At 29.8% G+C, this 10,123-nt stretch overlaps 1 protein-coding gene across 10 annotated transcripts in view; it reads left to right on the top strand.

Annotated features, from left to right (window-relative positions):
- The window catches only part of scalloped (TEA domain transcription factor 1 homolog scalloped), a 688,296-nt gene that overhangs the window by 670,022 nt on the left and 8,151 nt on the right, over positions 1-10,123 (top strand). For 9 of the 10 annotated variants that reach the window (XM_067050644.1, XM_067050642.1, XM_067050643.1 and 6 more), the window contains 4 exons: positions 240-370; positions 3,614-3,769; positions 5,105-5,142; positions 5,609-5,792. In XM_067050644.1, the coding sequence (XP_066906745.1) occupies positions 240-370; positions 3,614-3,769; positions 5,105-5,142; positions 5,609-5,792 (509 nt within the window). The remainder of the gene's footprint in view (positions 1-239; positions 371-3,613; positions 3,770-5,104; positions 5,143-5,608; positions 5,793-10,123) is intronic. The other variant, XM_067050645.1, reaches the window with a different exon arrangement.

Raw genomic sequence — 10,123 nt, 5'->3', positions numbered from 1 at the left:
ATAGCAAATAAAATCAGATGTTAATGAACTGTAATTTAAAGAATTGTCTAATATAATTTTTCATTTTATGAAAACAAATTTTTCTTAACAGTTAGTGGAAAGTAATTTTTTGTTTGCAATATTGTAATATTTTATTGTCCAGATTAGTTGTAGCATATCCAACAATTAAATAAAATAAATTATAACTTAATTGTTATAAAATATTTTTATTTCATTTGTTAAATAATTTTGTTTTTTAGGGAGGAACGAACTCATTGCCAGATATATCAAACTGAGAACAGGAAAAACAAGAACACGGAAACAAGTTAGCTCTCATATACAAGTATTAGCCAGACGGAAGCTGAGAGAAATACAGGCCAAATTAAAAGTGGTGAGTGATAAATGTTATTTGAAAAGTAATGTTTTTATATTTATTTACTCATCAAATTATTTTGGGAGTAAAAATAAGAATTAATTAAAAAATTTGTATAAAAATTAATTAAAAAAAAAGTATTCATCAAGTTTTTTTTTTTTTTTTTATTATATTTAAATAACAGGTTCTTGTTATTCTCTAGTTGTAAATTATTTTGAGGTTTGATACTCAGTTTCTTATTAAACCCTTTTATGATTTTAATTATCCTGAAATTTAAAGTTTCATTAATTTTTTTTTAAATTATCCTCTCATTCAATCTATTCAGTCAGCCAAGTATGGTATAGAGCTCTCATTGCCTTATTGTTCCAAGTCTATGTATTATACACCAGCTTGCCCTATGAATTACAAACCACTAATTTATTTTTGAAACATAAAATATGACAAAACTGATTAAGTTGATTAAGTCAAAGATTAACTGGATCAAAAACTCATTTTTATTGAGAGCATAGAGAGAATAAAAGAAAGAGTGGACAGATACTTATATCTTTAATGTAATCTAATCATTATATAAATGAAAATGCACTAATCGCTATGGCAGTAAAACTGAAGAACAAGGGTTTTATCATTTATTTTTCTACTTAATTAACTGAAAATAAGAGTCCTAAGATCTTCTAGTTTTTCTTTGTTTTAAATCGGTTCCAGTTTTTCTTTAATTTTCGGGGTCCAGGGTAAATTGCTTATTTTATTCCCACATTCCAACAACTCTGCTCTTAATATGTCTAATATTTTTCCCAACGGTACTTTTTTTTTTTTTGTGGTTAATTATTTTAAAATACAATTAGCTGTTTATCAACTGTTGAGTTGATACAATATTTTTGTAGAATTTCAAAGTTATTAATTAAAAAGGAATTCAATGTTCTGATTGTTGTTTATTTATAAGTCATATAAATTTATTTCTATATCTCTTCCTTCTGCATATTATACCAGTTTATTTATATTTATAATTAGTCTAAAAACTATTGCCCATCATCATGTAAATAAGTGGTATAAGACTATTTTTACTTATAAAAGCATCTGTACTGAAGTCATCATTTTAATTTATTATATTTTAATATTTAATTAGATTTAGCTTAGTATCAAAAGTTCACTGCAAACTGCAATTTTGTTTTCATTAATATTTGTCGGTTAAGTAATCAAATATTATAAAGATTTAATTAAGGCTAAGAAAATTAAGGCTGAGTAGGACAATATAAATGCTATTTTGACCCTAATCTCTTTTCAATCCTAATCATATATTTTTTTTTTTCAATATCTGAGGAATAAACATATTTAATAATTTGTAGTTGAAATAGTTAATTTGAAATTTTAATCAAATAACATATTATGATCGATATACTGGTAGTTTAGTCGGGAAGGTATGTTTTTAAAGTGTTTCTCAAAATTAAAAATGTTTTATAAAAGGGCTTTCTTGAATAATTATCCTTTTTTGTTTCGCTGCAGATGTTTTTGATGTTTTTGACTTGGTGATTAAATTCCCTTGGACCATCATTAGCAAAGATATGACACGTTGAACTTTCCAATCATATTTTTGGGAATCTAGAATTTTGGCTAGTTCTCTTAAAAATATGTTTACTTTTTATTATAACTTGATGGCTACATATTCCCGACCATTCTAGAGGCTCATTTTAGAGATCATGTGTTGCCGTTTTAGATCTTTATTAGACCAATATTATCAAATGAGGCTAAAAACATCTTTTTTATTACAATTTTATGGAAACTGGTAATGATAGTGATTAGACAGCCCAGATATTTTAATTATTTTTATTTACCGGTGCAGTGAAAATTATTGATTTATAAGCAATATTCAGTTCAGCACTGTTTTATATGAATGTTTTTGAAACCTCTTTTCAAGCAACTTTCTAAATATAAGATGAGGGCAACAAAAATTACTCGAAATGATTTTTTATATTAATTAAATAATTACTCATTTAATGTATTCAGCAATATTTATTTCATATTCTACATAAATAAAAAATAATTCAACAAATAATAACCTTGAAATTTTTACCGAACATAGGCAGAAAATAATATGAAAAATTGGCTTCTTGAACAAATATATCCAATTTTTTCGGGAATAGAACCACCAAAAGAAAATTGGTTGAAATCGTTGACCCCTTCACTATGTCCTTCTAATGTAAAAAATTTTTCATTTTTACATGTTACTGGTAATATATCTATCATGACTTTTGGTTTATTTTATTATTGCTTGCTGCTTTTTGAGAAATATATCCAACCATTTAAACTTTCAACAAATGAAATTTTGAGCTGTCTCTTATCTTGCATGTGGGAAATGCTTTTTATGACTTTGTTTGGTAATTATAACTGGCAATTATAAGCCCACATTCCAGGTTCAAAGAACGACCGAATCCTGGATTTTATCAAGGATTATGTGATTAGATCAATTATGTGTCACATATTTTCTTGCAGTAAAATTGAGGGATTTGTTTGTATGTACAGCTATTGAAATTATCAAAAACATGTTATATTGAAGAGAAATCAAATGAACTAAGATTTTAATTAAACAGTAATGTCAACTGATCCCACTTATCCAATAAAAACCAACATATATTTTTATGTTTTATCCATACTTTTTTCAAGAATTCTTACTTTTTAACATACACCCAGGAGACAGTGTTCCACTATTAGATATAGATAGCGCCTTGGGTTTTGTAGTAAAATGAAAAAAATTAGGACTAAAGCTTATAAAACATAATAAAAACAAATTTTGTTGTGTTTCTTATCACTTATGTTGGTTCAATTTGTTACCAAATCTATGTATACATAAATGTTTAATTTGTTAGTAAATACAGCCATTGGTATTAAACTTACAATTGAGTTCATTTAATCCATATTCATTCTCAAATCCAGCATTAGCGAAGCATTGCTGGGTCTACTAAAATGTATATAATTTTTACATTTACAACAATAAAGAAGTATTCCTCTAAGATTCTTAAAATTAAAACTTAGGAAGATGTCTTAATTCTTATACTATTCAATTCCTGTAATATCAAAGCCATAATTCGAGAATTTTTCATTTGGTTCATTTTTTTTTTTTTTTTAAATGAAGGCTGGTCTTTAGTTAGTCGTATAAAATTTTAAATTTTGACAAAAGAATAAAGCAATAAATTAGAATGATGAAACTGTGAAACTTTTAATTCATTGTTTGTTAAGTACCTGGGTGGTGGTTGGTTGGGTGTTTAGGTTGTGCCTACAGATCATGCAGCCAAGGAGAAAGCTCTGCAGACTATGTCTTCTATGTCATCTGCGCAGATCGTCTCTGCTACAGCCATTCACAATAAGACAGCAGCTAATCTGGCATCGCTTGGTCTTACCCCTCCTGTGAGCTACCCAACTCCGGTGAGTAACTTGCATCCAACCAACCACTCTCACTGTATGACTTATCAATTTAACAATCTAAACACAAAACTAACAATTAGGCCCCCTCAATGCTTACTAATCATTAATAACTGTAATTGCTACTTTTTATTATGGCTTAAAAGTGTATGTTTATAGGCTATTATTACTTTATTTTCATTTTTCCTTTTCTTTTTTTTTTTTTAGAATAAACTACTTAACAATATTGTTACTGGCTATGCATTAATAACTTTTTAACCTGCTTCAATATTATTTATCAAATTAATAATAGGCATTATTAACTAGTTTACTACTTACTTTTTCACATGATTGGTAATGTTTAATTAATTGCTATTTGAGATTTAACATATTGAAAACATTTTCACAAATCATAAATAATTTTTAGTTGAATGCCCTTCGAATTGTTTTTTATCTACAGATATTTTTAATTTTCAAGATACTAGGATTTTTTATTTAGTTTGTGCATTAGGAAGTTTGTAGAGATGAAATGATGGCCATCTTTGACAGCATTAAAATTTGAAAGATATTATGCGTTACAAATATTAGCCACTTCTATTATTATTCTAATTATTCTATTAAACATTTTAGCCACTTCTTTTTAAATTTAAACTGAATATTGTTTTATTATGTATATGTATATTTAGTACTAATTTATAAATACTTATTAACACATTTTAGAGTTGGAAGTAAAAGTGATTAAGTAATACTTTTATGAAGATGACATTTTTTCACTGTCTACTTGTGCTGAACCAAATCTACATTTCAGAACTGACAAAACCTCCTCATCCAACAAAAATAAACTAAGTGTAGATTAGGTATTAGCACAGTTAGTGAGCAAAAAAGCAATCTTTATAAAAGTGTCACTTGACCCCTTTGACCTCTCATCTGACAACAAATTATATATATTTATTAATGCATTAATTACCCTCACACAATGTAATTAATTTATAACTTTAAACACTCGAAACATCTTTATTTAACTCACAAAAATTTAATATTTCTTATTTATTTTATAAGCAGTTAGTTACTGTCATATTACTCATAGCAATTTCATAATTTTTAAATAAAATTTCATTTGTAAATCTAAGGGTTAATTCTACAAACTCCAATTACAAATAAATAAGATTATATATATATTTAAAGGAAATGAATTTTGAATTTCAGCAGTTTTTAGGTTTATTTGTTTTTTGGTTTTTTTTTGTATTATCAACTTTTTGTTGTAATTTTGTTGAAAATCTTGTTAGGTAGTATCATACATTGCTAATTATAATTTTTAAATAGCATAATTTTAGTTTATAATTATTTTTATCATTTCAGTTTTGGCAGCCTGGATTACAACCTGGAACATCACAAGAGTGAGTTGATTTTTTGTTCATGAATAGATAAAAACAGAATATTTTAAATTTTTACATCTTGCATCATATATATTCATTTAAAGATTTGTATCTAATATTTTATCGGAACTTTTTTTTAAATTTAAGGTTTTGATCATATTTATTTCCTTTGATAAATATTGAACAATAAATAGAATCTATGTTAAAATACTTTCAGAACTATTGTATTGGTTGGAGAAACTTTAGACAATAAAATAGCTAAATTATTTAAATTGACAGTTTAGTTCAAGGTGTATTCTTGATGAAATAGAGATAAATGACAAATGTATTCTTGAATGGAACTCATTCTTATATTGAGAAAATCTATTTTTCTTCTGCCAATATCTTTATTCATCAATAATTGTTAGATTTTACATTTCAATAATATTCTCGTCATCCATCAAAATAAAAAATTAAATTAAAATTGTTTTATGTTGACATTGTGTAGTGTAAAACCGTTTGCGGGAGCTCCAGCATATTCTAGTGGAAAACCAACCTCTGGGGTGTCAGCCAGTACTGCTGAACTAGGAGTTCCTCCACCACCTCCCTGGGAAGGAAGAGCTATTGCAACGCATAAGCTCAGGCTGGTTGAGTTTTCGGCATTTATGGAACAGCAAAGAGAACCTGATACAGTAAGTTTTCACATTGACTGTGGTTTCTATTTACCTTCTTACTATGATTTAAACTTTCACCATGCTCTTTGTGAATGTAAATAATACAAATTGTCCGGAAATGTGATCTAAGATCTTATGGTATTAAAAATTTAATTGATGCTGCCCAGGAAACTATTAATTACTTAATTATAAAATGGACAAAAAACCAGAACAAGAAAAGATTAACTTTAACTTTAACTAAAAAAAATGGTCATTTCTCTCAGAAAAAGACAGATTTGCTGAGCAGCAACATTTACTACTGTTCAGGAATGCTAGAGTTTTATCACTTAGAATTCATAAGTTGTAAATTAGTGATTATTACCTGATCATATCTTGAAATATGAGTTTCTGTGAACCTGAATCCCATAAGTATGCATATTTTCCAGTGGCCAGTAAGAAGGCTGAACATTAGCCTAATTGTGCACATTTAGGATAACTTTAAAAGTTTTAACACAAGATCTAACACAATTTTGGACCGTAGTTAAACAGTTGTATTGGGCAACTAACAGTTAAACATTGAAGATAAGAAACAAGATTTTTCATTAGTTGTTCAAAAAATTAATTCACTTATGCTTGAGTAAATTGTATTCTAAAATATAATTATAAATCAATAAATCTTTTTCTTTCATAGAAATGAATGATCAGTTGATATTTGATTAATCTATGAAACTCAAAACTGTTCACTTGTGCAGCATAATTATTTTGTAATTTTCTTGGATGTAATAATAAAAGCTTAGTGTATCCAATGTTTTAATACAGTTACTACCAATCACTGGTATCACTTTCTGCATGCATTTCTTCAGTGATAGTCAACCAAACCCAGATCTACAAGATAAGTCTTGATGCCTTCCTACCACCTATGCTTCAGCCTACCCCTCATACATTTAGCTGTCAGTCCAGTGTTTATTAACATTTTAGGGGTCCATTTGTTATTTAGCCCTGCAACCTTACATTCCCATCTTATTTACCATGAACTACAGTAAATAGAGTAAAAATACAATCTGCCACCATTAGGGGGCAATAAGTATTAGTGTTCTAAGTATTCATTAATATGAAATATACACAAAAATGAAGAATGAAAAAAAAACTAATAATATATTAAAAAATCGCAAATATAATATTTGTAAACAAAAATATAAATCAATACAATAAATATAATAAAATAAAGTTGATTAAATAATAAACAAAAAAATAATTTGTATACAAGATAAAGAAAACTAAATTTATGTGAAAATGAAATAAATACACATTCACCTCTAAATTCAATATTTATATTCAGCCTTGGGAAGCCTAACCATGTTCTACCACCCTCATGTGGAAGGTTAAGCACGGCTCCAAGAGATCCCAGCGTTTCTTTCTTAGTCCCGCCTCTGGTATTGAAGGCCAGTGGAGATAGTGGGAGTGATAGTGCTTGGGCGGCCCAACAGAAATTGGAGATACTAAAAGATTCTCCTTTCCATGCTGCATTATAAGATAATGTTTCATGGGTTTTGTATGGGTGGATAGTCCTTAGATCTGTTATTTTTGTCTTTATTTTTTAAGTTTAAATGTTCAACAATGCCATGGTTAGATGAAGGATACGAAATTATGTATCATCTGTTATCCAACCATTTTGATGATAAAAGATTGATTCTAAAAATACCTGTTCTAAATGTCCTAATAGATATAACTCACTTTTACATTTTGATGGGACTCAGTGTACTCATTCTGCTTTAATCCCTTTTGATTCTGAGGCAGTGTGCCATGTGAATTGTCCTGATATTTTCACAAAGGCTATTGAATTTCAGTTCGACTGTCAATCAACTCACTTCTCTGTTAACGCCTCTCTGGCACCTTCACTTCCTTCAAAGGTCTTAACTCAGCTGAATGTCACACTCGCTTTTGAGCACTTTGCCTCTACTATTTTGCTTGCTACAGTTCAAGTTAGGCTTTTTTCCCTTTCTTAATAATTTTACTATTGTGTGTGGTATTCTTGATTCAGCTAGTCAGATCAGTTTTATCACTGAGAAATGTGCTAAGCACCTTAATGTTTTATCTCCCGTCTTATAATAAATTAAATGGTGTTTTAGGTGTACCCATATAACTTTTAGGTTTTACAAAGTTGCATAATGGGGCTCTCTCAGGAGACACACAATTAAGAGTGATTATGTATTTATGGTCTATTCCTTCTCATGTCAAGAAATCTGTTTTGCAATATCCATTTTCTGATTTTGAATTTGAAATTCTTTCAAATGATTATATACTACTTAGCTCTGAACTCACTGCCTCTATTTTCTATCGTAAAATGGCTTCTCTTGGTAAAGACATACCTGTTTTATATAAAACTTGTATCAGGTACTTATGGTAACGGCTCCCATTACTCACTCTGTCCCTGATAATGTCTCTGGGTTGATAACTTGTCATATATCTGATGATCTTGAAGCTTCAAAATTAATCAAACAATTTTTCTGAGTTAGATCAGCCACCCACTCTTCCTTTGAAAAGGGAAGAAGTATTTTGCGAGAAAATGCATGTTGCAATCCCTACCCGGAATGCACAGGGAAGGTATGAGGTGAAGTTGCCTTTTTATCCTGGATCTTTAGTCTTGGGGGAGTCAGCATTTTATTTAATTTTTGGAAAAAATTCTTTATTTTTCGCTAAATATAAATATTCCTTTAAATGTGAAAAAATTTGCCTTAGCAGTTTGCTGTTCTTCCATTTATTAACCAAGAAAGTTTGATTAGAGTCACTCTATTTTGCTATTCAAAAGGTACTATGTTGTAACCTTGAATATCAATTCTTCTTCTTTTTCTGGCATGACAGACTGTGGAGGTCCAACGCCTCACAGAAATACAAGGCGCATTTCTTGACAAGGTTTTCATAGGGTGGGTTCGTTACTCCTACACCTATTTCCCATTGGCTAACAGGGGAGGCTGTGGGCTGTGAGTTTATCATCAATTGTATGCTTGAAAAAATCTCGGGTTAGGGCCGGAAGTCACAACCTTTGAGTTAGTAGTCAGGTGCGCTACCACACTGCTACCGTCACCCCTCAATTATTACCATAATAAATATTTCCATGTTCATTCTCATTTGCTCTAATTGCTTATTGTTTCTTATATTTGAATAATTTCCCTTCGCTAATATTTGTGCTCCACTCTTTCTGAGTGCATTTCTTGCTTCTGAAGTAATCCTCAAAATAAATCTTCTTTTATGGGTGATTTACTCAGAGGCAGAGTTGTTCTTCCTCTTACAATTTCTCCTACTGGCTGTGATTTTGCTGGACCATTTTTTATTCAATCCTCTACCTTGCGTAAAGCGCCTAAAATCAAATGCTACTTTGTTGTTTTCATTTATTTTGTGACTAAGGTTATGCACTTGGAGATGGTTACCGATAAATTACTCCAGCCTTTTTGGCTGCTTTATCACATTTTGTCTCTTGCTGTGGTATGGTCAAAGACCTTTATTGTGATTGTGGTTCTAACTTGGTTGGTGCATCATTGAAATTCAAAGCATTAGCTTTGATTGCACTTTCTGATAGCTTTTAAAGGGCGACTCTCATCATGTTTCGGTGAGGAGTCCAGAATGGTGTTTCATTTCAATAGTCTTTCACCACTCTAGTTGTGGCTCATGAGAGGCAGGTGTTAAATTTGTTAAAAGACACATAACCACCACTTTTCAGAATCATGTTCCTGCTTTTTGAGGAAGTTAATACTTAATTTGTTAGAATTGAATCCTTGCCCTTTGACACCACTTTGAAATGACCCTTCTGATTTGGAGGTTCTGGACTCCATCACATTTTTTAATTGATCGCTCTTTGTGAATTCCTCCTGATAAAGCATACCTTTATGCTAGCAATTAAAACCCATTGGTTATTTCTTCTGCACTTGTCTGATAAAATTCGGAGGAGATGGAGCTCAGAATATTTACATACTTTGGAGTAATACCTTAAATTTTAAGTTAACTACTAATGTCAGTGTGGGTGTCATGGTTCTTGTTAAAGATTTAAATCTTCCTCCACTTCAGTGTCCCCTTGAGTGTATTGTTAAGGTGTGTCCGAGTGCCAATGGCATTGTTCACATAGTGAAGGTCAGGACTGCTCGTGGTTTTTACTCTCGCCCTATATTACGAATTTTTCTTTTGCCCTTATCCAATTCTGATTCAGCCTATTCAATGAAACAAGACTAACAAACTTAAATTAATTTTTTATTTTTTTGTCTTTGTTGCTTTTACTACATAGTTTTTTTCATGTGTGTCTTTTTCTTTGTTGCTAATGTTTTTTCAATTATTTTTATTTTTATTTTTTTTTACTAATCCTTTTTTTGACAAATCAC

The sequence above is a fragment of the Halyomorpha halys genome, unplaced genomic scaffold (genome assembly GCF_000696795.3).
Source record: "Halyomorpha halys isolate HHAL.00 unplaced genomic scaffold, Hhal_1.1 Scaffold66.1, whole genome shotgun sequence".
NCBI lineage: Eukaryota > Metazoa > Arthropoda > Insecta > Hemiptera > Pentatomidae > Halyomorpha > Halyomorpha halys.
Note: the sequence above shows the minus strand (reverse complement) of the source record. Positions and strands in the feature narration are given on the sequence as shown.